We start from the raw sequence: 27,149 nt of genomic DNA on the forward strand, positions 1-27,149 counted from the left end.
TGGCTTTAACAAGGTACATTTAATTTACTATACAAGAACTGTACAAAATGTCCAAGGCAAATACATCAGGCACATTACCACAAGATATTTTTTTCTCAAATGTCGTGGAATAAGTCTTTAAAGCCATAAAGGATATACCCTTTTTTCAATGACATATCCAAATATTACTATAGAGAAGTCCAACTTAACAAGGATAGATTTCCTACCTGGACAGAAAGCCCAATCTGTGACCACATAGAATTTACAATGTTCTACAATATGGGTTATTAAAAGCAAGGACAGCTTTAAAAGTAACATCCAGGCAAAACGGATACACAGAGTAAGGCCCCATGCACACGACCGTGCTCGTAATTACGACTCGTAATTACGAGCATGGGCAGGCACGGCCGGCCGGATGTTTTTGCTCCCATTAGAAAGTATAGTAGCACGGCCCGTAAAATAAAAAAAAATAGAACATGTTCTATCTTTTTCAACGGCACGGGCACCTTCCCGTGAGAAAACGGGAAGGTACCCGTGGCCAACAGAAGTCTATGGGCCCGTTATATCGGGTCGTAATTACGACCCATAATAACAGGTGTTTTTACGGTCGTGTGCATGAGGCCTTATGCCTGGTGGAAGCCTTGAGGTGGCGGTGCATGACACGTGTCATGTCACCTCCTCAGACTCTGAGCGAAGGCTCACTTCTGCCTGCAATGTTCCTTTAATAAGTGTACTCAAATGAATATTCCGACAATTGGATTATCTGAAATGTCTGAAGCTACTATTATGGGAACAGTCCAGCAAAACTGATAAGACTATTTTATGTCTAGTGCAGGGCCTGAAGTACGGTGCATGACATAAGATTTCAAAAAGCACCAGAGAGAATCCCTGTCATGCACCGCCGCCTCAACACCTGTACTAGACATAACAGTATCCGTTTTGTTTGGCGTGTTCTTATAATAGAATTTCATGTAAAAAGTGTCACTTAATAAGCTGTTGCATGTGTTAATATCCATGCTCGTGGACCATTCATCAGTCCAACAGGAAATCTACCTGAAGAGGTCTTAAGAAATAAAAAGCAGAAGTTAAGGAGTTAAAAACGGTAATTTAAAAAGATAGCTTTAAAAAACGAATGGCCTCTTTGTAGTAGCCTTTCTATCAGCTCTATGGTGTCCTCATTGACATGTTCCACAGTAATACATCTGCATAACAAGTGGGACAGCCACGCAGTAGTGATCAGAGTATTAGTGTTTAGGCAGGAACCTGACGTACTCTTAGATCCTGGCCTACGCTTGTACCGCCATACTAGGGCATTCCTCTTCGCAAAACGGGACAAAGTAAAAGGAATGAACAACTCGTCAATGCTTTTCTAGTACATAGTTACACACGAGTGTGAAGTATTGGGTCCAGTCATCTCTCTGCACTGCTCCGTCAGCTTTGTATTAGTTTGTCACTTTACCATTTGCTCTGTCAAGGGTTGGAAATTAAAACGGAAAAGTTGAAAAAAGAGGGCATAGAAGTAGTGTTATAGACTCTAAAAACTCAATTTCCAAGAGCCGCCTCAGTTACCATTTGAAAATAAAATAGTTTTGTGGAATATCTGTAGTGACACTCAAAAAGACAATAAATGTGCAAAGTGTTCATGATACTAGGAACCGTATATATACACACAAATATAATAAACCTTGTCATGACAACAGAAGCCAGAACAACTGAATACAAAGAATTGCGCTCTTATATCATACAAAGTACAGAAAAGATCAATTCTAACTAATAGTTGTAAGGACATCTGTCAACAATATAAAGATTAGAAACTATTAATACAAGCTGAAGAGATGAATTTACAGTGCAAAATTTAGCATGGATTTTGGTGCAGGTTCCCCCTCAAAGTAAAGTCCTGGGAAAGCACCCTTCATCTAAAGAGACCCCCACAATATATTCATTGCGGCCACGAACAGTGACCAACGATGCAAAACGTGCATCTGCCGTTAGGTCCATTTCAGTCCCACTTCTGGACGGATATTACATATTCGTTATGGTAGAGTTCAGAACTCGAGGGTTGGCGTTACCTCTTGTAGCTTTTGAAAGTTCTCGCTGCAAAAGGAAATAAAAGAAAATATGAACAATTACTACTGGGTACCAAGTGAAGAGAATGAGCACCAAGAAAAGGGGGAAAAGCACGCAGAGGCAACTGCAAAGTTACAAATATTTACGAAATTGGGGAATGAGCACCACGAAAGGGGGAGGGGCATGCAGAGGCAACTGCAAAAAGTTACAATTATTCATGAAATTAGGGTTGAATGTTTAAGGCTCTGTTCAAATTTGTGTTATGCTTTTTTCTATCTGGGGTTCGGATATCTTTGACGGCAAGAATAGCACAGACTGCAGTATTATTAGTCAATGAGATCGGTCTAGGATTCTCTGAAAATGCATCCATCAAAGTGGTCATGGCTCCATTATTAACAGGTGCTATTGTGAACGGAGCCTAAAGGTCTGGCAAAGCCTTACAAGAATTATTAAACATGGAGATGTTAGGCTCTGTTTACACTAGCGCCAAGTCTTCTGTTCTTACCGGTGCCATGACAGTAATGATGGCTCTGTTGTGTAACGGATCTTATTGCCTTATTATGGCTCAGATTTCAGTTCTTCTAAAATATATATTTTTTTTTCTCCAACCTTTTTTTATACGGGCGGACTATTGTAGTCTGCTCTATTTTTTTTTTATTGTTCCCCTCTTGTAGAAGATGCAAACAACAAGGTAGTATGAACGCAAGATACAGTAAGCTAGATCATTTCTGTATGGGAACACCACAACTTTCAATGTGCAAGTTCTAAAATTGTAGTATTTGGAATTAATTTCCTACATTGCTGAAAGGTGCAATACAGGAGTGACCAACTTCAAGGGCTATTTTTATTTATTTTTTTGCTATTTATTAACACTTAGGGTAAAAAAACAAAAAAAAAACACCCAAATGCCCTTGGAGAAGTCCAACTCTGTCCTTCCCTGAAGCAGGAAATAAGACCATTACAACTTTTCAGCAGTATGTGAATTGAGATTTGCTGATGATTTGCTGCAATAGTACAGTGATAGACAGTACAGTAAAGCAAGGTGTTAGAGGGCACACGTATTACTCGCTAAACTTTAGAAAAGTCCTCATCTAACTAAAGGGGACATGTAAGAAAACGCCATCAGTAGGGCTTCTGCGAGATAAAATCTTGCCACGCTCTAGAGAACAGCTGACAAAATACTTTTTTTATCCTTCAAATTACAAAATTAGCAGTAAGAAATTTACATATAACCACCACCCAAAATTATCGCATAAAATAGATTTCAATATATGGCCTAAATCACTATGATCAATAGTACGGAGAGCTATAAGGGCCAAAATAATAGTGTCAAACTCTACAGAAATAGGTTGTATGTCAATTCTAAGAGTGTAAAGTTTGCAACAGAGTCAGATTTTACCAACCAATGGTTGTCGGCATCGAACAGTCAATATAACTGGCACCAGTACCACAATGCGACACTGCAGTTATTGCCCTCTTATACGGGATACACATTTACATAACGTAAAGTGAGGGTATAGCAGGCTTCTTCCACCAGGTGCTTTGTGACAAATAGCCATTCCATTCTGATGGATCCTTGTTCCAAAACACTGCACCCGGCAGACAAGTCATTCACCAAAAGACAAAAAAATAAATTAAAAAAAGTCAGAGTAGAGTTCAAGGTGACAATTCCACTTTACGTGATGCATTCAAATGAAAAAAAAAAAATGTAAAAAAAAATTGGTACACCCAAATATTCGCATAGGCCATATTACGCGGCTAAAATGTCAAATATTGTATACCAAATAGGCAGGTTTTATAGACAGATGGTTAAGAGCGAAGGGTTTAGGGGCTGAATCCTTGTCCTGGTTTTGCTAATAGCAAAGAAGCATTAAAGGGATTTTCCCGTCCCATAAAATTGATGGCCTATCCTCATTAACATCAATAAGAAATATGCAGAAAAAGGGACAAGACAGAACAGCATTAAGGCTTAATTCACACCTGCATTGGAGGCACTGTTAGGGCCTTCGTCGCAGATTCCGCTAAAAATACCAGAAACAATAGCGCAGTATGCAGTTTCCAGTAAAACCGCAGACACCCCGACGGAAAACCGATGTAACCCCTTAAAGTCAATGGATTCCGTCAGGACCTGGTTGTCTCTTGTTCAACGAAAACCTATTCTTCCGGCACTTTCGTTTTTCTGCTCCTCTGGTGGAGCAGAACAACGGAATAACGAACGCAAATGTGAACAGGGCCTAATACACAACACGGTAAGTCATGTTAATAGTATCAATAGACATAGAATGTTAATAATACAGCAAATGAACAGCAAACAAAACTCATGTTAAGAAACAGCAACACAGTCAGGTCCTGGTCTCTGCCTGCATCAATGTTCCCTAATATTGTATAATGCGCACAACAGGACGACGTGTTCTGGAGTGAAAAGGTTCATAGAACAGGTGGGGTGGCTATGTGATGAGTGCCTGGCGGTAAACATGGAGGTCACGGTTAGTATCCTACGAAGGAGATGTGAGAAGCGCACTATACCCATCACCCCTCCACCACTGGGTATATATACAGAGCGTGTTAGAGAGGTTAAGTTGCACCTTAAGTGAAACAGCAGCTTGAAGAACAGGTAAATCCCATTTGCATGCACCCGGTGTGTGTAATGTGGTGGATACAGACCTGGAGTATATAGTTGTGGAGTCAATGTGTGTGGAGTCCCTCTATAAACACAGAATACGAGTGAAAACATGTAGAGATTAGCCAAAACATTGTTTTTGTGAATTTACAGATGTGTTTTCTGTGTAACAACTTGGAAAATAAAATAAAGAGATTTATTTTTTTCTATCTGTTGTGAACTGTAAAAGGTGCAGGTCTGTGACTCCCTATAAGGCAGATCTCCAAATGGATAGATTTCAGGGGTACCCAAACTCGGGTGCAGATATCACATTGTGTCATTTACATTGAACAAAACTTTAAAAAGTGTCAGTTCAGTTTCAGTTATACTCTCCCGGGCGTGGAGAGAAACTCCTGCACGCTGGGCGGTACGGTCGCCGGGTCCAACTGTAACACTAGGCGCCATGGCAACAGTACTGCCCAGCACGCAGGAGCATCTCCACGCCAGATGTTTGTTCACTGGAGGGATGCTTACTGAATTCCATGAACCATATTCTGAATAATGTAGATTGCCAAAGGGATTCAGAGCACAAAACAGAACTGCTCCAAGTCAAATTTCAGAAAAGTGTCAGGCAGGAGAATGCTCATTACATTCGCCCCTGAAATGCTGAACTATGTAGATTGACCAAATAACCTTCAGAGAATTTGCCCAAATATTAAAGAGCCTGTCCTATGGACAGGTTTTCTTTTAAAGGCTTATAAACCTCCAGGCCCTAAAGCTAAAGGGTGTTCTACTAGGACGTCAACATTAATAATCTATCCTTAGGGCAAGCCATTAATGTTTGATCGGTGGGGCCCTGACCCAAGGGGCCACAGATAACAAAAAAAGGGGCCTCAGTGCTGATGGGATTCCTGCGGCCCCTTCATGGTTTACACAGGTGCAGCGCCATCCATACTCGTGTAGCTGTACTGCAGCCGGGTCCTGTTCAAATAATACTCTGACTGCTGAAGATTAGAAGGCCGACATCAGAGAGACGTTTTGAAAACCATAGCATCTTCCTTCTTGAATATTATAAATGCTCAAGACCGGTGCCAATTCAGCTAGGGAATCACAGACAACACTGCACTTCTTTACATAATGTGTTGGAGCGAATGTCTTCTACTTTTTAAGCCCCCACCCCTTCCTGACTGTGTGATGCTGCTGCTGCTGTTATTTGTGTTTGTCTTAGAAAAGGTGAATTACCGCAAACTCAGAATAGGTGCTGGCAACTGAGTTAACGCTGAGGTTACGCTGGGCAGGAATTGTGAGATGGCACCCACCGCTCATGGCGGTTCCATTTAACTGCGTCAGGTTCTCTTTATTCTTCTCCAGTCTCCTTGCTTGTGGCGTCTTGAAAGGTCTGGTTGGAGTTCGGATAGGCAGTCCAGTCTTAAAGGAATCAAATATATTTTACTTAATTTGTAAATAAATGCTACTAGGCTATGTTTAGACATGGTGGATGTCGCAGATTTTCAGTGCAAACTCCAGATTGAAAATCCACAGCAAATTTACAGTGCAATGTTAGATAATGGGGTTTTACAAAACTCCATTTACATGAAGCAGACCTTCAAAGCCGCAGCTTGCCTTTTTATGTTGCGGATGTGGCACGGAGTTCCTCCTTCGCAACACAAAGAGAAAGATCCGCAGCAAATCCGTGACGTAAAAATCCGTACAGTGAGAACTCAAAAATGCAGAAAGTAAAACCGTGAAGATGAGAATACGCAATACATTGTCTGAGTTATATTATCTTTAGAGTACAAGGAAAATTCTACTAAGCGGCAAATCAATCTAAAGGGGTTTGCTGGTCACTGAATGATTCTAGAATTGTTCACTGTGGGTTTTGAGCAATCACATTCACTGTTACTCTTAAATGATCTAAAAAGATTGGTCCAAAAATATAAACTGCTGGGCTTAGGAAAAACACATCACACCGGTGACATTGTAGCCATAAATACGGATATTACTCCTAACCACACATGAGCGCTTATTCTGAACATCCTCCTAGAATGAAATTTACTTTTTAAGAGCGATTATCCAACATAATTTTTTTTTAGAAACAGATGCAAATATCCTAAAAAGTAAAAAAAAGAAAGTGCACAGCTATTCTTCCCTTCCCCAGCGCTGACGCTCCGGCAGTCCTTCCAGCGTTTCTTCACATGCGGTCAGGATGTGACCTCGGCAGACAGAGGCCTCAGCGGTCACGTGCCGTATCCCTGGCATGAATACTCAGCAATGGGTGCCATAATGCCAAGAACACGGTACGTGACCGCTGAGGCCTCTAACTGCTGTAGGCAAAAGCTACCCACTTGTAAACAAAGGACCGCCGAAGTCAGCACTGTATCGCCGTGGTAAACAATAGATGAGCACTGATCCTTACTTTGCTTTAGAACATTTGCAGGCGATAACCCCGGTAATTTTTTACAACTGGATGAAGGATCACTGAAACTAAAACCTGTAAGTTAGGCAGCTAAAGTCGAATGATGAATATGGTTAGATACTAAAAATATTCCCATATTAACTGACCTTGCCACCACTAGGGGGTGGACGTGATACAGGTGAGTGGCACATTGTCCCACTGAATGTGGGACGTAGCGTGCTGTTGGTAGAACTGGAAACGTACGTGCCATTAAGCTGAGGGGTGTAAAAGCAGGCAAGTTAGTGAAGGAATAGGAAGGAACAAAAATGCACATGCATAGCAGTTACTGGTTACTGTATAATTAAACGCCAAGTAATTTACTTAACACCTTAATGACCGCCCACCATCTTTTGACGGCAGGCGGTGCAGGTCCTTAGTCTACAGCGATGTCTTTTGGCGTCGCTGTAGATGAGGCTGATGAGCGCTTGTGTGAGCGTTCAGTCTCTAAAGATCAGGAGCTGTAACTTACAGCTCCTGCTTAGAGCAGCCTCCTGAACACAGCTGGGGTCGGAAAACATTTGGACCCCAGCTGTTTAACCCTTTGATTGCAGCGGTCCATGACTGCGCGCAATATCAAAGGGAACTCCCCTCTTTGATCTAGTCATCGGAAACCCGGTGACCTGATCAAACACCGGGAAATCAGTCTGCAGTCAGCCCTGGGGACCTAGAAATGATCCCAGGGCTGTCTGTTCAGTTTGCCTGCTGTTCGGTCACACTATAGGGACACAGTATGATGAAATAACAAAGAGTATGCTAATACGTTACAAGTAAAAAATAAGTTATAAAGCGATCCCTTAATGGGATTAAAAAAAATAAACGTAAAAAAAAAAAAAAAGGTCATTATTTTGCATAAAATATATATTTTATTGCCCTTACACTAAATAAAAACAAAAAACCTACACATATTAGGTATCTAAACTACCGCAATAACCTGAAGAATCAAAATATGTTTTTTTTCTACCTCCTATCTATGAAAAAAAAAAATACAATTACTCCCGCATAAAACAAGGCCTCATACGGCCACGTCAATGAAAAAATAAAAAAAAGTTATGGCTGCTGAAATGCTGAGAGGTAAAAACTGAAAAATGTAGCTGGTCATTAAGGCCCCATGCACACGAGTGTTCGGTCCGTGATATACGGTCTGCATGTCCTGGACCGAACACAGTGCAGGGAGCTGGGCTCCTAGCAGAACACGTATCTATGACGCTAGGTGTCACTGCATGTCCGCGGAACTACTGTCCAGTACTGAAAACAGGATTACAGTACTGGACAGTTGTCCCGCAGCGAGACAGTGACACCTAGCGTCATAGACAAGTATGATTCTAGGAGCCCTTCTCCCTGCATGGTGTTCGGTCCGGGACGTGCGGACTGTATATCACGGACCAAACACGGTCGTGTGAATGGGGCCTAAGACCTTTTCAGGCCCGGTCATTAAGGGGTTAATAGAACACACTGGTAAAGCCGAGGCAGTGCAGAGCATACAGTTTGCAACACGAATGCTGCTACGGTATCACCTATCGTTCTATTAGCTGGAAAGGTGTTAAAGTGTTTGTACAGGATTAGAAAAATGTGACTGCCCTGTACACCATAAACAGCACCACACCGGTCCATGGATTGTGTCTAGTATTGCCGCTCAGATCCATTGCAGTGAATGGAGCTAGGCTGTAATATCACACACCACCTGTGGACAGGTGTGGTGCTGTTTTTGGAAGAAGGCAGACATGTTCAGAATTAGAAAAACAACCCCTTTAAAGTGTGTACCGTATTTATGCAATGGATGTGTGCATAGAATTAGAAAAAAAATAGCCTCATTGATAATGGTTATTCAAATATCTTCTCCGTATCGCACAATGTTATTACAGGAACAATAGCGACAGAAAAAAACAAAAAAACAACTAAACGTTGTAGCTAAAGGTTCGACAAACTTCTGACATGTCATAGTAACATGTCAGAAGTTTGTATTGGTGGGGGTCCAAGCACTGAGACCCCCACCAATCTCTAGAACGAAGCAGCTGAAGCATTCGTGTGAGCGCTCAGCTACTTCGTGTCTGTTCGGCTTTTTCCAGAAATAAATGTATCTGTGTACGGGCTCATAGACTTTCTATTGAACGCTTCGTTCTAGCGATTGGTGGGGGTCTCAGTGCTCAGACCCCCACCAATATAAACTTCTGACATGTCACTATGACATGTCAGAAGTTTGTCGAACGTTTAGCTACACTTTAACTGAACCTAAATATATATTTGGGAGTTACATATGTGCAGGAATTTCCTAATATAAGTCTATTCTAGAAATAGTTTTGTCTTTGAGCAGAAGAAACCTTCTAATAGAGCAGGGGCCCCACATCACAACATAGGCTCTTTTATGGCAGGAAGACTACAGGCTGCCATAAACAGCAGATTTTATGCTCACAAATTTGCAGGGCTACAATTTGGTTTTGCCGTCACATTTAAGCTCTATTATTGAAACACTTCCCCACTACAACTAGGTCAATTCTAGTCAACCAGCTTGCATGAACAATTCCGTGATATATACTATATATATATGTAGGTTAACTAAATGTCAACCTGTAGTTTAATACTTTACATTAATATAAGAGATCAGACTTAAGCATCACAATTACTAAGTATAGAGATGTGTAGAGCAGACCTTGCGCACTTTACTTGGCGTAGTAGCCCCAAGAACTCTTCGCTTATTTGGGGTTTTTGGTGCACTTCCATAATACATTTCTTCCTCTAGCTGGCGACTCTTCTTCATTAACTGCATCAAAATTAAACAAACCCAAACAAATCAAATATTGTCTGTACATAGTGGCATTTAGTATGCTGAATAATCAACTATACGTAAGGAGACGCAAAATACCAGACAGTTATCATATAGAAAGGTTGTGCTAGAAAAAAAAAAATGATGTTTTCGTGTAAGATCTTACCCTCTCTTGCTTCTCTTTTTCTTTATCTAAATGAAACGCATTCCACTGCTCTGTTACATAGGCCATAAATTTCTTCCCGTTCATAAAGAACTCCTGCCCTTGTTCCTCTTCCCACGCTGCAATTTGAACCCTTAACTCTTCCTCCAGCTAAAAGGGAACATAAATAATTGACACATGCATACTTCAATGTAAACTCACTGGAAGATACTATACATTTTTTATAATAACCTGGTTGAGCATCGCACACAACTAGAAACAAACGTGCCGACAAATTAGAAGTGCAGTAACTTTATTTAGAAATAGTCAGACTCCAATTAAAACACTTTCACGTACCTTTGGAAGCATTTTCTGCAATTTTGCCCTTTGTTTTTCTTCTTTTAAGAGGTTCCCTCCCCGATTTGTGAACCTGTTCGGGTCCGTTGTCTTTTTCTAAGAAAAAAGTAAATAGTCCAAAAGATAGGTAATTAATATAAATCGCATTATACCCACATAACCTATTAAGCTAGAAATTGATCATACAAAAAAAAAAAAAAAAAAAAAAAAAAGTCACCATCCCTAGTATGTAATGCATAAAAAAAAAAAAAAAAAAAAAAAAAAAAATCATTGCTGGTCTAGAACTATAAACAATCCCAGACATCTTATTTATGTATAGACTTTTGCATCTCAAGACACATCATATTCTTCAGTACAGACAGCAATCAATGGAGTGTCAGAATTCTCATCTGTGGACTATTAGGTTATATGGCTGGGCCAGCATTTGACATAAGGCAGAGCAGCGTAAAAGGATTGCAAAACAAAAATATAATAAAGCCACAGAGAGCAGCTAAAGGGATGCAAGGGAAAGAAACCTGTGCCATCAGTCCTGCTACTTCTGTATGTGAACACGTTTCAAAAGGACAGGAGTTCCTTATGTAGAAATCAATGAAAGTATATTTTGTCATGAAAGTCACCTGCGCAGACCCTCAGAATTGCTCACCCTCCGCACCCTCTCTTTCCCACAGCTTTCATGAGCGTTATTTTAAACAGAGCTTCTATTAAAGAGGTTTTACCACTGTAGACTTCGATATGCCTTTAGTCTGATCGATAGGGATCCGACTGGAAAGTGGCTGTCAATGGAGTGCTTATTCGACTTGTATTGTAAAAGCGACTGCTTATATGCTGCCACTTTTCCCTAAGAAACGGTGTCCGGACAGCTACATTCTCAAGATCAGCGGAAATCCCAGGCGTTAGACCTCCACCGAATAGACGTATGATATAAAAGTATGCGACGGGAAAAAAAAACCCTTTAAGAAGTGCAAGCGCGGTGTACTCACACTATTAGATCGCGGTCACATTTTTTTTTTTTTTTTTTAAGCCAAAACCAGATTTTGATTTAAGAGAGGAGACACCTTAAAGGGGTTGTCCAACGGCCTCCAAAAATACAAACCCCCCCCCCCCCCCATACAAAATGCTTAACTAATGCCAATAGATGACAATCTAAAAAAAAAGTATCTTTTTGTGTCTGTCACCTACCCCCGATATCACGGCCGAAACGCTCCCACACTTCCGGTGTGCGGGAGGGAATTAGTCCTAAACTGGTGCAGCTTTACTAAAAGTCCTGTCACGCTTTACTGCCCTCTCGGCAGACCAATCGCCGCCCTCTGTACGGCTTTGTGAAAAGGAGAGAGTCAGGACTTAAAAAGTGCCAGCCCCTTTCGATCACGCGCGGACACAAACTGCAAGAAGAGGTGGCAAGAAGTCACGTAGGTAAAAGCTACAGGGGTTCCAGAAACACATGACTAGCGTTTCATTTGCAGTTTCAGGGCAAAAATTAAAATACAACTACATTAATAAGCTATCTTAAATGTTATTACAGGCTAACTAAGAAAGTGTTTTTTTCCCCCTCTAAGGCCTTTTTTAAATATATTTTTTTTGTTTAGGTTCCGTTCCTAGTTTTGACTTAAAAAAAAAAATACATGGAAATTTTGCATCAAACGTGCCCTTTGTATACAAGGCCTTCAACACAATGTCGATTTGCTTTGAACGCTTAAATATTAGTTTAAAGAGTTGGTAATAAAATAATTTGAGGACCTCTATCCAGCAATAGCTTTATGAATCCAATATGAAACCTGTTGGCACATTTTAAACAAACATCATAGCATTGCAATCCAAGACAAGTTATACGTCACACCTCACAAATACTATTTACTTACATCAAACTCTAGAAAAAGACGCCAATTTTCTTCCCATTTCTGGACACCTTCAAACATCCCTTTGTGCACCTCATAATATCGCTTGATGCGGTCAATTTCAGCATCATGAAGGCTTAAAAGGTCTTCGCAGTAGTCCTCTAAGAAGAGACAATTAGCCTCCAATGACATTCTGCTAGCAACAAGAATTTCCCAAAAACTGTGTACAAAATATTATTTACTATCTAGCCAAGAAAATAATGTAGAAAATCTCACCGTCATAAAATGGAGCAAAGGCTTGCCTCTGCTCATTGCTATAAAAACACTTATCCCAGTAGGAGGACAGCTCCGTTCTAATCACTTCAATAACATTTCTAATATTCTGCAGCTTCAGCTCCTGGAGACGATCCACTTCATCTTGTAACTGGAAAACATACGAGCAGATTACAGAACGGAAACCTTAGTATACAGCTACCACATGTTTTACTTTTTTTGCGGTTCCTTAGATTTTGGACTTATTGTGTATATGAGAACCTTCCATACCAGAGGTGATACTGGTTAGTAAAGTGGTGTGGTGTGTCCCCAAAAGGTGTGCGGGCAAGGAAAAGTATAAGGCATATAGCACCAATAGAACTAAGATACAACTAAGATACAACTAAGGTACAACTAAGATATAGGGACTATTAACAGTATGCATACAAATCACATTTTTAGGAAATAAACAATTCTTACCGCTTTTATGGTTTTTCCTTTTGATCCGGCCATATGAACTGCAAAAGCCTCCCTCTCCTCTAGAGGTACCTGAAGTCTATCACATAGTTCAATAATTTTGGCCCGCAGTTCTTTACATAATGACTTATTTTGTCGGATCTGTTCTTCTAACTGCAAAAAAACACATTGTTACTATGACACTGACACCACTGCCATAAAAACTCACTGGAAGAGATGGAGATAAAAAAAACAAAATGGAATAGGTTCTGACCTGAAAAAGAAGATGATGTAAAGCTGCGAGATTTTCTTTTGATAGACAGAAAGCCTCCTCTTCTTCACACACCACTTCCCTCTCGAAACTTGTGTCAGGCAAGCGGTCCAGTTCTTCCAAACAAAGAATTATTTTTTTCTTGGTTTTCACAAATTCGGCTTCACGAAGATCCTATGGTGTCAGGGAGTTAAAACAACAACAACTGTATAAGAACACAACAGTCTAGAACAAGTCATGGCCATTATTTTATAGACGTAGAACGTATCTGAATGAACCTTTTCTGCAGAAAGCTCCGCTAAATGCCTCCTAAATTGATCGAGCTCATCCACACTTGGAACACGGTGGCCGTCAGCGTAGTAAGGAGCCGTGCACAGGATGTCACACAGGTCTTGATCCCGCTGTTTCAACAGTTTCAGCTCCTGCATTCTCTCTTTCTTCTGTTTAAACATGACTTCTACTCGTGTACGCAAGTCCTTCTCCACCTGCAAGGTAGTGCTATCCTCATCTTCCTGAAAAACAGAAAGCCAACCTCTTAACACCAAATCACAATCCTTTTCAGGAATTAGGGTATGTGCACACGATAACTGCAATTATGTCTGAAAATACGGAGCTGTTTTCAAGGGAAAACAGCCCCTGATTTTCAGAAGTTTTTTGAGCAACTCGCGTTTTTCGCAGTGTTTTTTTACGTCCGTTTTTGGAGCGGTTTTCATTGGAGTCTATGAGAAAACGGCTCCAAAAACGTCCAAAGAAGTGTCCTGCACTTCTTTGACGAGGCAGTCATTTTACGCGTCGTCGTTTGACAGCTGTCAAACGACGACGCGTAAATGACAGGTCGTCGGCACAGTACGTCGGCAAACCCATTCAAATGAATGGGCAGATGTTTGCCGACGTATTGGAGCCATATTTTCAGGCGTAAATCGAGGCATAATACGCCTCGTTTACGCCTGAAAATAGGTTGTGTGAACCCAGCCTAAGAGTTAAAATGATGACCCTCAGGCTGCTGCACTAAAACACTGTGGTTTTAAAATGAAACCTCCATTTTTACTCCTAGGAATGACGTTATTTTAGCAGCTCAGTAAATTTGGCCACTCAGAACTGATATTTGTCCGCAATTTCAGTCTTGTCCAACCTTATTGTTTGGCTATCCTGGCTAGAAAGAAAATGATCATTTGGTCCACCAGACAGGTTTGTTTATGGTTATGTTAAGATCAATGAGAATCGTTCAGAAAGTTATCTCAAGCTCAGAGAAGGAAGACTCAGCAAGTACAGAGGAGAATGACGATTAGACAGACACGTGGCACGTAGCCACTATTTTACTGGGTGGATTGTTGACAACAACCTCCTAATTCCAGTTCAAAGCTGGAAAAAGAAGTAGTCAAATAACAGAAATCTTCTGGAATTCAGTTCTCATAAGAAAAAAAAAAAAGTTCTCAGTGCATGATGAAAAGCTTAGTTATTTTAGGAAACATCATTTCCCCTCACAGATTATTATACTCACTTCAAATGGTGGAAGATGCAGCTCCTCACAAAGAGTATTCAGTTCTTGGCGGCAGACATCAATGCTCTTCAGAAGACGATCTTTCAATTGTTCTTCTTCTTCAATCATTCGTGTCAAAAGAACCTGTTACATGGAAGTAATATGGACTGTAAATACCTTAAAAATACTGTTAAACTATCACATAATCTTAGAAATTACAACCTCCTTAAATTTCAGTGATGACAATTAAAAATAATTTATGCGTAAAATGTAAAAACTATATATTAGTGAATCAGAAGTTAGAGCAGTAGCTAAAGTTTGTCTTACATAAAAGGGGTTGTCCAGTCACCAAATAATTAAAAAAAAAAAAAAACACACTAGAAAACAATAAAATAAATATTCACCTTGCCAATGCCCCGCCGCTTCCGTTCATTCACCGGTGCCCTGCCAGTCTGTTCTTCCTGTTCCAGAAAGGACGTGTCGTCACGGACATGTGACCGGTGCAGTTAATCACTGGTTTTCTGTGAGTTGTGATGGGTCACCATTGCGACCACCGATTGGCTGCTGCAGTCACACATCCGTGCTGACATCATTGCTGGAGAAGAAAAGAGACTGGCGGGGGTCCTGGAAAGCGCCATAACAGGACCAGCAGGCATTGGTAAGGTGTGTATTCCTATTTTATAGCATTCTAAGTGTTTTTTTTAAAACCCAAGTGGTTTCTCAGAAACGGATAGTAAAGTTGTTACTGATTGACCGTGCCCAAAAATAAGTCAGTCACCAGTTTCTGAAAAGCCAAACTTAAAAGGGACAACCAATATGGCATCACTTACTGTTGTCACTTTTGCAGAATTGGCGCACCACAATGGAATAATAAAATGGCAATAGCTCAAGGTTATAAAACCATAAATCACCAAATTCTGGTGATCAAATGAAGTTTTGATCCAGGGCTCACACACACAGCAGAGCACGGAGTCACGGGTGTAAGCCTCGCATGTCACTGTACTAGAGATATTCTCCCCCAGAAACAATGCGCATAATAGGACAAAACAGCACACATTTTTACAGTTTTTAGAAAACCGCTTTAAAGCTTATTAAGCAGATACAAAATATTTTTTAATGCGAGTATTTTGTATTTTATTTCTTTAATAAAGCAAACAATGTACTTACATTTACATGTCTTTTGACTGCATCTGTCCTTTGCAATCTCTGGTCTTCTGGTATTCCAATTTCTTCCCAGATATCTCGAAGACGAGCCAATGCAGAATTTAAGCACGCTACAGACTCTGCAGCTATTGCGTCGCTAAAACAAACACGTGAGACCAATGTGATTCAATTTGGTGATCGGTACCATATTCCTACTTAAAAATACACATTCATTATATCTCAGTTTACGGCAGAGATTGCATGTGGCCCATGACGTCTTACTGCGAAGCTTTCAGAAGGATGGACATTCCCACTTGCCAAAGGACACACAGAAAAGCACTGCTGGCCAACTACACAGAAGGTTAAAGGGAATCTATTACCAAGAGAATGCAGTTTTATTCACGGGCAACAGGACTTATCGGATTTCGATGTCGGACATCTCACTATGTTGAGCTCTAAAGCGCTGCCCCCCTCTAGGTAATGCCACACAGCCCCCTCTAGGTAGTGCCACACAGCCCCCTCTGGGTAGTGCCACACAGCCCCCCCCCTAGGTAGTGCCAGACAGCCCCCCCCCCTAGGTAGTGCCACAGCCCCCCCCCCTAGGTAGTGCCACAGCCCCCCCCCCTAGGTAGTGCCACACAGCCCCCCCCCCTAAGTAGTGCCACACAGCCCCCCCCATAGATGGCACCACCCCCCTACCTTTCTGTACATAGCGCAACCATTCCAAGAGTAGTCCCTGACTTCACTGTCCATATATGGACAGTGAAGTCAGGGAATTCTCCTGAAGCAGAATCCGCGGCCACAGCTTCGGCCTACAGGGAGCAAGAAAATACCCTCCTCCTCCTCACATGCACTTCGCACTGTGAGGAGAGCGCGAGCGACGGAAGACACGGCCGTCACTCGGAACACATTAGAGTGACGGCCGTGTATTACCAAGCCCCATAGGCTTCTACAGGAGCCGGACGGCCGGGAGAATGGCTGAAAATAGGGCATGCCCAAGTGATATACGTCCGTGCAACGACGTGATTTACACGCGCCTCGCACGGACCTATGTTAGTCTATGGGGCCGTGCAGACTGTCTGAGTTTCACGCAGCGTGTCCGCTGCGTAAAACTCACGAAAAGCACCACGTACTTTTATGTTTACAAACATCCAAACAGAATGTCATAATGATGGCGGCTGCGCGAAAATCACGCAGCCGTGCACCATATGAACACACACGGAGCTGTTCAGTATGTTTTGTGCGCGCAAAACGCACACGCTCGTGTGAATCCGGCCTTAGGGTCAGTTCACATAACGCGTAAATACTGTGAAACTTCGGCAACAGAATTAGTTGCGGAAAATCCGCAGAATACTACAGTAGCAGCAAAGTAGACAAGATAGAACAAATCTCCTCCACACGTTGCGTAAATACTGAGCGGAAAAAAGCTCAGAAATTGACATGTATTGCGGAATTTTATTCCGCAGCATGCCAATTGTATTTGGTAAACGCTGCTTATTTGTTGCGGATTTTCCCTATTGAATTCAATGGGGAGGTAAAACCCGCAACAAAAAAAGTTGCAAAAAATGCATCTCAGAAGAAAAAAAAAATCTTAGACTTACACACAAGTCTGTGTTTCTTCCTCCAGGTTGGCCTCCCAGGATGACGTTTCATCCCATGTGACTGCTGCTGCAACGGTCTCCGGGGATGAAACTCCATCCCAGGAGGCCAGCCTGCTAAATGCGGCAATTTTCCGCAGCAGACATTCTGGTTGAAAAACTGCACCATAGTTCGGTGGGGTTTTTTGCCCGGAATTCCCTGCGGCACACAGGGCAGATACGCTCCGTAAAAGCATGCAGCGTATCTGCCCTGTGTGAACTCAGCCTTAATGTATCTAGTTGACAATGTGCTTACATCAGTCCTGCTGCATTTGGAGTTGCATATGCTGCGTTGTTTACGTATCTGCTGGTTATAAATGTATTAGGGCTTCTCCACACGGAACGGAATTGCTGCAGACATTCCGCTGTGGGAAAAATGCTTCCTGACGTTTTTCCTGCAGAAAATGGTGCGGATTTAGCAGAATTTTTTTCAATGATGGAAGATGGTGACATCTCATCTGAAAAACGCCGCAATTCAGTCTACTTTCTGCAGCAGGAATTGACATGTTACGGGACGAAAAATACGCACCGCAGGTCAATTTCTGCTCGTAAATTTTTTACAGCGTGTGGATGAGGTTTGTTAAATATCACCCACTTTGCTGCTACTGTATTCCGCGGCGTATTTTCAGATAGCAATTCCAAACGTAAAATACGCAGCAATCCCGTTACGAGCGGACAAACTCATATAAAGCCCCAGAAGATGGGGTTAATTACTGATAATACGGAGAACTAAATACGTTCCAAGCAGAGGTCGCACTAAATATTTTCAGCAAAGCAAAAAAACTCCTCCTTGCACTTTTGAGAAGTATTATTAGCCAAGGATGACTTCAAGGGGTTATCCAGGATTTTCATATTGATGGTCAGCAGTATTAGATTGTGGGGGATGAACTCTCGGCACCCCACCAATCAGCTGTTTGAAGGGGTCGTTGCCCTCGTTTAAATTCCTGGATAACCCCTTTAAAAATGATTGTCTGGTTTCAGCAAATTGTTATTTTTGTATCATTAAAAGCTATACAATTTAATAAACTTCTATATTAATTCCACGCGCTTTTCAAAATCTCTGCTTGTTGTTATTCAGTAAGAACATTCATCGTTTACTTCCAGTGGATAAAACTGTCCACGGCCATGTGATGGACACACAGGTGCGCGGCTCGTTACAGTAACAGTATGTATCAGAGCTGTGTCTTCTAAAGATCTTAGCACCTGGATGTCAATCACATGACCATGGACAGAATTTCATCCACTGGAAGTAAACAATGAATGTTCTAACTGAATAACAGCAAGCAGAGATTTTGAAAACTTAAGGAATTAATACAGATAGTAGATCGGAAAATTGTATAACTTAAATTATACAAAAAAACAACATTTGCTGATAGCGGACAACCCCTTTAATCACTTGCAGCAACTCATTTTAATAGTTAATGGGCTGAAAAATATTTCGTTCTACTGCTGCACGTAAGATTATTTTTTTATATTGCAATATAAACGATGTCCAGTCACAAATACCAAAAATACATCAGATCTGAACCGGTTAAACTTACATTTAACCATTGGTCCCCTCTAAACCCAAAAGACTTATTTTGACAGCATAAGAATCTGTAAAACAATTTGCACATTATACAAAATTCCTGTTCTCCGCTGTATATGACGGCATGAAACAGGAATGCAACGGCTACATGGAGATATATTAAGCGTCTGCTGCCCCACCCTCAGACTGCTCGCACTAACAAGATGAGATCACTCAGAACTCACTGTCTGGAGAGGGTTTATATTCAGTCCAAACATAAACCAACCAACCAAACCTAAGGTTATGGGTATGTGCACACGGTGAGAGGCTTTTACGTCTGAAAAGACAGACTGTTTTCAGGAGAAAACAGCTGCCTGGTTTCAGACGTAAATGCTCCTCCTCGCATTTTGCGAGGCTTCTCTGACAGCCGTAAATTTTGAGCTGCTCTTCATTGAGTTCAATGAACGGCTCAAATTACGTCTGAAAGAAGTGCCCTGCATATAATGTATATAAGTGTCCTGCACATAATGTATATAAGTGTCCTGCACTTCTTTTGACGAGGCTGTATTTTTACGCGTCGTTTGACAGCTGTCAAACGACGACGCGTAAATGACAGGTCGTCTGCACAGTAAGTCGGCAAACACATTCAAATGAATGGGCAGATGTTTGCCGACATATTGTAGCCCTATTTTCAGGCGTAAAACGAGGCATAATACGCCTAGTTTACGCCTGAAAATAGGTCGTGTGAACCCAGCCTTAAACATATACAGGTGAACTACACCAGACATGGGAAATGTTAAAGGGGTTTTCTGACGATGGGTCTTTTCATAGTATTTGGTCAGTGTTCCTTAGGGCCCTTTCACATGGGCCAATGATCGGGCAAATGAGCATTCATATGAAAGCTCGCTCCCGATCATTGTCCTATGTAAACGGGGCACCGATCAGTCGATGAACTAGTAAGAGCTCGTTCATCGGGTGATTGCATTGTTTACGCAGCCTAAAATATTATCGTTGTCGGCAGCATGTCTCCCTGTGTAAACCGGAAGATGTGCTGCCGACACGATAGCAATGTATGGGGTAGAGCGATCGGAGTAGCCCATCATAGCTCCTTGTGAAAGGAACAACTGACCGCTGAGCTGTCTCGTTGATTGGCGTTCGTTATGGCCAAAATTGGTCGGTGTAAAAGGACCTTCATGAGCGCACTTCTGCTGACCAAACTAAAAGGTGGCCATAACCATTAGACTGATGTCGTCTGAATCCAACGATTTCATGTATTCGATATACGGCTGACATTTCTTCTTAAAGAGGCTCTGTCACCAGATTTTGCAACCCCTATCTGCTATTGCAGCAGATCGGCGCTGCAATGTAGATTACAGTAACGTTTTTATTTTTTAAAAACGAGCATTTTTGGCCAAGTTATGACCATTTTCGGATTTATGCAAATGAGGCTTGCAAAAGTCCAACTGGGCGTGTTGAAAAGCAAAAGTACAACTGGGCGTGTATTATGTGCGTACATCGGGGCGTGTTTACTACTTTTACTAGCTGGGCTTTCTGACGAGAAGTATCATCCACTTCTCTTCAGAACGCCCAGCTTCTGGCAGATCACGCTGTGACGTCACTCACAGGTCCTGCATCGTGTCGGCCACATCGGCACCAGAGGCTACAGTTGATTCTGCAGCAGCATCGGCGTTAGCAGGTAAGTCGATGTAGCTACTTACCTGCAAACGCTGATGCTGCTGCAGAATCAACTGTAGCCTCTGGTGCCGATGTGGCCGACACGATGCAGGACCTGGGGCAGGACCTGTGAGTGACGTCACAGCGTGAGCTCTCGAGAACACACTGTGTGTCTGCACTGCCAGAAGCTGGGTGTTCTGAAGAGAAGTGGATGATACTTCTCATCAGAACGCCCAGCTACTAAAAGTAGTAAACACGCCCCGATGTACGCACCTAATACACGCCCAGTTGTACTTTTACTTTTAAACACACCCACTTGGACTTTTGCAAGCCTCATTTGCATAAATACGAAAATGGTCATAACTTGGCCAAAAATGCTCGTTTTTTAAAAATAAAAACGTTACTGTAATCTACATTGCAGCGCCTATCTCCTGCAATAGCAGATAGGGGCTGCAAAATCTGGTGACAGAGCCTCTTTAAGGCAAATGAGCTCCGCCACAAAAGTCTGGCAGCGGGTTATTACCCTTTCCTTGACAATTCAAGCACGCTCAGTTCGGCAGGGGTCGGGAGGAATAGTTGCCATCTTGAAGGTGTTTGGCCACCTTTGGAAATTATTCTGTGCAGAATATTCAACTATTCTAATTTGTAATAACACTGAAAGGTGTTGCCCGCTGTGTACAACGCTTTCTCCTATGCCCTAATACACGGGATTGAGCAGGTAGAGGGCACTCCTCAAATCAATAACCCCCTATAGCTAAAGATGACAAGTTCATGTAGCATGGCTATTGGCCCTGGAGGACCAGCATTTATTAAACGCAACATACACCCACGGATTTCTATAGGTAATGATAACGCCCTGTTGTTCCTGCAGCGGCGATATGGGGAAGAGGAACATTTACACTGCTGCTCCCCTTTCAATAACAGGTGAACGCAAAGTCTGCCAGGGGCAGGATCAATTCTAGTGTATGGACAGTTTAGCATTGCCATAATAGGGGTGCATCACTCGGTCCCCGATGTTTTACTGAACTAGTTAGAACACCATGGGGTTCACATTAGCACATAAGTGACAGACCGCTAAATGTCTGTCACTATATTATACCGCCCTCAATGTGGGCAGCATAACAGAGGTGAGAGGTTCCCATTAAAAGGGGTATTCCCAACATAGACATTTATTCCATAAACACAGGATATGCTGTAAAGGTCTGATCTATGCGGATCGCACCTCTGGGGCTCCGCACCTAACTCTCGAAAGCTGTTTCCGTAACGCCAATTTATTTCTGTGGGAGCTCCACTGTTTCTCGAATTCCTATCGTCCTGTGCACTGCCAGCAGCGACCTCACCAGGCGAGATAAAGGACCTCTGCTCGGAAAATAGGTGCGGGTCCTGCATCTATCAAACGTTTATGGCATATCCTGCGGATAACCTATGAATATCTAAATATCGCATTACCCCTTTAATGCTCAATTTACCCACAGTAGCGCTGTGGTGATATTAGAGGGCTTTAATCATAATGAAGATTTATCACCTATCCACAGGAATGGGGCAGTAGTGCGCACGCACGACCACCACTACATTCATTTCTATGGGGCTGCCAAAGAGAACGATGCTCTGTGTGCCACCATAATCATAGCAATGCCATGGTGCATAGACCCCAAGGCCTCATGCCCACTTCAGTTATTTTCTTCAGGGCGCTATCTGTATTTTTAACTGATCGCACCCTGACCCATTCATTTCTATAGGGCCATGCACACTTCAGTTGTTTTGACGGTTCCGTTCGTCGGTTCCGTCAAAAGTAGTGCATGTACTACTTTTGTCTGCCGTTCAGTGACCGTGAGGCCCATTGAAGTCTATGGATCCGTCTAAAAACGGGACGGCATTCGTGTGCCGTCTGTTTTTCACGGATCCGTTGCTAAGCAACGACAGGGCATGCCAAAGTTCCCTGCATTCAACACACAAGATGGATGTTAAACAGACCGTTTAAAACGGAAGACAAATGGAAAAACAGCATCCGTTTAAAATGGAACGGACGCGGAGTGACAACGGAAACCACACGGATGTCACAACGGACACACGGATCTGTTTTAAACGGACGTGAAAATGGTGGCGGATGTGTGCATGAGGCCTAAGGCATTTGAGGTCACTTAAGGTATCCAAAGAAAAGAGATCAGCAGCACATCACAGTCCCAGAGAGCGTTCACAGGGGCGTCTAAACAGGAAGGAAGTTTTTGAATCGGTGCAGGCAGTGTCAAGCTGCAGCCGGACAACTCCAAAACCGGCAAAAAGAGGTAGAAGAACCGCAGCACACAAGTGAGAAAGACCCTGGTTGGGGTCGAAACGTCGCTATTTTGGTGAAATAAAGACACCTCTTTTACCCGGATAACGTGTGCGCTGCGGTTCTTCTACCTCTTTGAGAACATAAAGGCACTATTTTTGGTAACATTAGTCTGTAGCACCACAGACTAGTTATAAAAATAAAAATTACCATTATACCCACATATTTTATGAAATTAAACCCGTTACACATTGTAAAAATGGCACACCACCAGATGTATGCAAACAATCCCTACCTCCCTTCTCAAGGTACTTTAGTAGATTCACCTCAACTATAAGGGTAAAGCCCCATGGGGAAGTATTGACGTGGCCAAAAACTGCACAGACAAGCTGTTCAGTGTAGTTGTAAAACCGCTCGTAGCCGTGCCGTGTTGTGGGTAAAACGGCCGGTTACCTGCAAAATCTTGTGGCATTGGTGCATAGACCCTTCTGGCCCATTACTTTCTAGTAATTCCAGGGAACCTCAATGAAGCGCGGTTTAGGGTCAGGTAAAGTATTCAGTAAGGATATATTCTGGAGGAAAAAAAGTGGATGACTGCTTTGCATTGCCTCCTCGCCAGCCATCTCCGCACAGGCCGACACCAGTTTGCAGAGGCGTTGTATCAAGTTCTGCCGCTGTCCAGCTCATCTGAATGAGGATTGTAGAAATCCACGCAGAAACAAGCCCATTCACATTTATGAACCAATTTTCAGACATTTCTGCAACTCATACAGGAATTTTTCCTCGTGTTATCCTCTCATTGGTAAAAAGGGGGTTGATGTCACCCCCTCTACCTAATCAGATCATTTCATTTGTGGACTCGGATGTTTAGCAGCATTTGGTATACTTTGGTTTATATAGTTCTGGCGATTATATAAAAAGACATAGGGATGAGAGGAATTTCTAGATTTTTTTTTACACAACCTTACAACTTGATGCAAAGTTGCATGAAGGCGCCTAGGAGTGTAAAGTGATGAGTGCCATTTTTACAATGTGTAACGGGTCTACTTTCAGAAAATATATGGGAAGAATGGTAAAATAGGATTTTTTTATTGGCCAAAAAGTGAAGGGGTTTTCCCACCAAGTTTCTGCTTTTCCCCCCATTCACTAATCCTCCCCTTCATGACCGCTTACTCCATCTGCAACCTCAACGTTCCAGCCAACAGATTAGCTGCACCAAATGCAGTTTTTCATTGGGTCAATAAAAAAAAAAACAGCTCCAAAAATGGCTGCAAAAACCGCTTGATGCTTAAACGGCTGAAAATCAGAGGCGGTTTTCCCTTGATAACAGCTCCGTATTTTACTGCCGGTTTTTGCTTAGTGTGTGAACATACCCAAAGGATATGTGCAAACACAAAATCAAGAACATCTGAAAATACGGAGCTGTTATCAAGGGAAAACAGCTCCTCATTTTGAGACGTTTTTAAGGCACTCCATTATTGGAGCTGTTTTTCTAGAGAATGAAAAACAGCTCCAAAAACGTCCCAAGAAGGGACATGTACTTTTTTTTCAGGCGTCTTTTTACGTGCCATTTTTGGAAAACGAGCCGTAAAAAAATGCCCCGTCTGAACAGAGCGCCGTATTTCCCATTGTAATCAATGGCCAGATGTTTGTAGGTGTTCTGCTTTTGTTTTTTCAGGCGATTTTCGAGGCATAAACACCCCGAAATACACATGAAAACACTCCGTGTGCACATACCCGAACTGTCAAAACGCTGAGGAGGGGAATTTATTACTCGCTCCATTAGTTCTTGGCTATAGAAAAGTTGCAAAAAAGCACAAAAGTTAAAATTTGTATCTCCATGAAAAAAAGCTTTGATGGGCACAAATCCAGTATAGTCATGGGGTGGGGAATGACGAGCGTTTTTTTTCTCTCTATAATAAGCGATGGTACATCACTTAGATATAAAGAACTCCTTGATCGTGCTGGGCCGACTGCGAGGAACCATGACCGCTAACCAAGTACTGTCACTCTAGGCCACCAGGTAACTATAGCAGAGCCCCAGTCACTTGTACTCATGCGGGCGCATAAAATAATTAACGTTAAACATTAGCAACATACGGGAACAAATACCGAGGCCTCATAGCTGCAAAGCGCAGCCTGTTAATATTTACCTAGGACACCGCATTCCAGTGCTCACTTATAGCGGTCACCAGATGAAAAGCATGCCCTCTACAGCCACTCCCCAGATAACAGACCAGATCAAAGCCGGGTGACAAGCTGCAGTTACAGCTCCCACAGTGATGATCAGACACGTTTCTCCTGGTTACTATTCAGTACTCAGGAAAAGCTGGGTGACAAGCTGCAGTTACAGCTCCCACAGTGATGATCAGACACGTTTCTCCTGGTTACTATTCAGGACTCAGGAAAAGCCGGGTGACAAGCTGCAGTTACAGCTCCCACAGTGATGATCAGACAGGTTTCTCCTGGTTACTATTCAGGACTCAGGAAAAGCCGGGTGACAAGCTGCAGTTACAGCTCCCACAGTGATGATCAGACAGGTTTCTCCTGGTTACTATTCAGGACTCAGGAAAAGCCGGATGACAAGCTGCAGTTACAGCTCCGACAGTGATGATCAGACTGGTTTCTCCTGGTTACTATTCAGGACTCAGGAAAAGCCGGGTGACAAGCTGCAGTTACAGCTCCCACAGTGATGATCAGACACGTTTCTCCTGGTTGCTATTCAGGACTCAGGAAAAGCCGGGTGACAAGCTGCAGTTACAGCTCCCACAGTGATGATCAGACAGGTTTCTCCTGGTTACTATTCAGGACTCAGGAAAAGCCGGATGACAAGCTGCAGTTACAGCTCCCACAGTGATGATCAGACACGTTTCTCCTGGTTACTATTCAGGACTCAGGAAAAGCCGGGTGACAAGCTGCAGTTACAGCTCCCACAGTGATGATCAGACAGGTTTCTCCTGGTTACTATTCAGGACTCAGGAAAAGCCAGGTGACAAGCTGCAGTTACAGCTCCCACCGTGATGATCAGACACGTTTCTCCTGGTTACTATTCAGGACTCAGGAAAAGCTGGGTGACAACCCATATGTTACTGTACCCAAAAGAAATCATGATATAGGAATCACCAGAACGATTTCTTTATTTTGTCCCAAAGAGTTTTGATTCCCTGACTTCGGTGCAGAGGAATTTTTTAAAATTCGATGAAGAATCATTGCATGGCCTCGTAACAATATACACAGGACACGGCGAGCAGGCGGTCTATGGAAACCTGGCACTACATCATTTACACAGAATACACATCCAGCGACCCTGCATTACAACAATCACCGCTTTATGCTCAGCAGATACTCAGTGAGGGGTTTCGGGGAGTGGCGTAATGCCAACCACATACACCAGGGGGCTGGCAGCCCAGGCTGAGACATGTAGTTCTACACAACTTGCATCAGATAATATACAATGTGGGGTTTACCCAGAAGACTCAGCACCTCATCTTCATACCCATGCATGTTAGTGTCACACCTTGACAGCAGACGGCACATTAGCCCCCCGGCACCTTCATGCAGCACAGTCTTCTCAGCTACATGCGATGTAATTCATACAGTCCATGTCCTAACTAATCATTATATTCTCCGAGTACACGATATTATAACCCTTCTCATGCAGCGTCATTATTCAATGTGACTGGCTATGCCCACTCGGCGCTGAGCTTCTACGGACATATGACGGCTGCCCAGCAAGCACACAACGAGTCACAGGCGAGCGCTAACGATGTAATTATCGCTCACCTTCTCCTCATGGCGGCGGCCGCTCCGCTCCCTGTACTGCGGTGAATATGAGGCGCTCAGCCGCTGTGCCACAACCGTTTCTTCTCCTCATACGCACTTACTTTTCAAATTTGCCCCGAGAACACATCGCTCTGCCTTACGATTGGTAGGTTAAGATGACGTCACACGTTCCCAGGACGACGGCTGGAATGACAGCTACAAAGCTCCACGCCTCAATAGCCAATGAGGAACTGCGCATGCGTGGTGGGCTGGGTGTTCTTTCAAATCTTCAGTCTCAGTGTTCATCCAATACAAACCCGTGTGACTGGCCTGCCCAATGTCTCTGCAGAGAACTGTCGGTGCTGACAGGCTTGCGCGTGACCTGACCACGTGACCTTGTGTTTATTTTGCGGTGATAGGAACGTCTTCAATAGGAAAAATGATTCTCCATGTTACAAAATAAACGCTCCTATACCTAGCTGCATGTTTACAGTCGTTTC

General features: G+C 42.7%; 1 protein-coding gene across 3 annotated transcripts; it reads right to left on the minus strand.

The window, feature by feature from the left end:
• On the minus strand, nt 1-26,874 carry PRC1 (protein regulator of cytokinesis 1). Of its 3 annotated transcripts, none has more exons than XM_075858130.1 (14): nt 26,671-26,868; nt 15,822-15,954; nt 14,676-14,798; nt 13,453-13,686; nt 13,178-13,348; nt 12,928-13,077; nt 12,472-12,619; nt 12,220-12,356; nt 10,361-10,456; nt 10,028-10,174; nt 9,748-9,858; nt 7,208-7,315; nt 5,965-6,073; nt 1-2,073 (listed from the first exon to the last, which is right to left on the minus strand). In XM_075858130.1, exons 1-14 carry the CDS (start codon nt 26,679-26,681, stop codon nt 2,045-2,047), a joined length of 1,707 nt encoding a protein of 568 aa, XP_075714245.1. In that variant the 5' UTR covers nt 26,682-26,868; the 3' UTR covers nt 1-2,044. The 3 variants fall into 3 exon arrangements, with proteins under 3 accessions (XP_075714245.1, XP_075714244.1, XP_075714243.1); XM_075858129.1 differs by having other exon boundaries at nt 5,888-6,073; XM_075858128.1 differs by lacking the exon at nt 1-2,073 and adding an exon at nt 4,085-4,751 and having other exon boundaries at nt 5,888-6,073; nt 26,671-26,874.
• Nucleotides 26,875-27,149: the final 275 nt, after the last annotated feature.

The sequence above is a fragment of the Rhinoderma darwinii genome, chromosome 3 (assembly GCF_050947455.1).
Source record: "Rhinoderma darwinii isolate aRhiDar2 chromosome 3, aRhiDar2.hap1, whole genome shotgun sequence".
Classification (NCBI taxonomy): Eukaryota; Metazoa; Chordata; class Amphibia; order Anura; family Rhinodermatidae; genus Rhinoderma; species Rhinoderma darwinii.

Coding starts and splice junctions, on each gene's coding strand:
- PRC1 (XM_075858128.1), bottom strand. Junction 12,620..12,927: donor AAGGAAAAACCATAAAAGCG/GTAAGAATTGTT, acceptor TATGTTTTCCAG/TTACAAGATGAAGTGGATCG. Junction 4,752..5,887: donor GCACCTATTCTGAGTTTGCG/GTAATTCACCTT, acceptor CTGTGTTTATAG/AGGGACTCCACACACATTGA.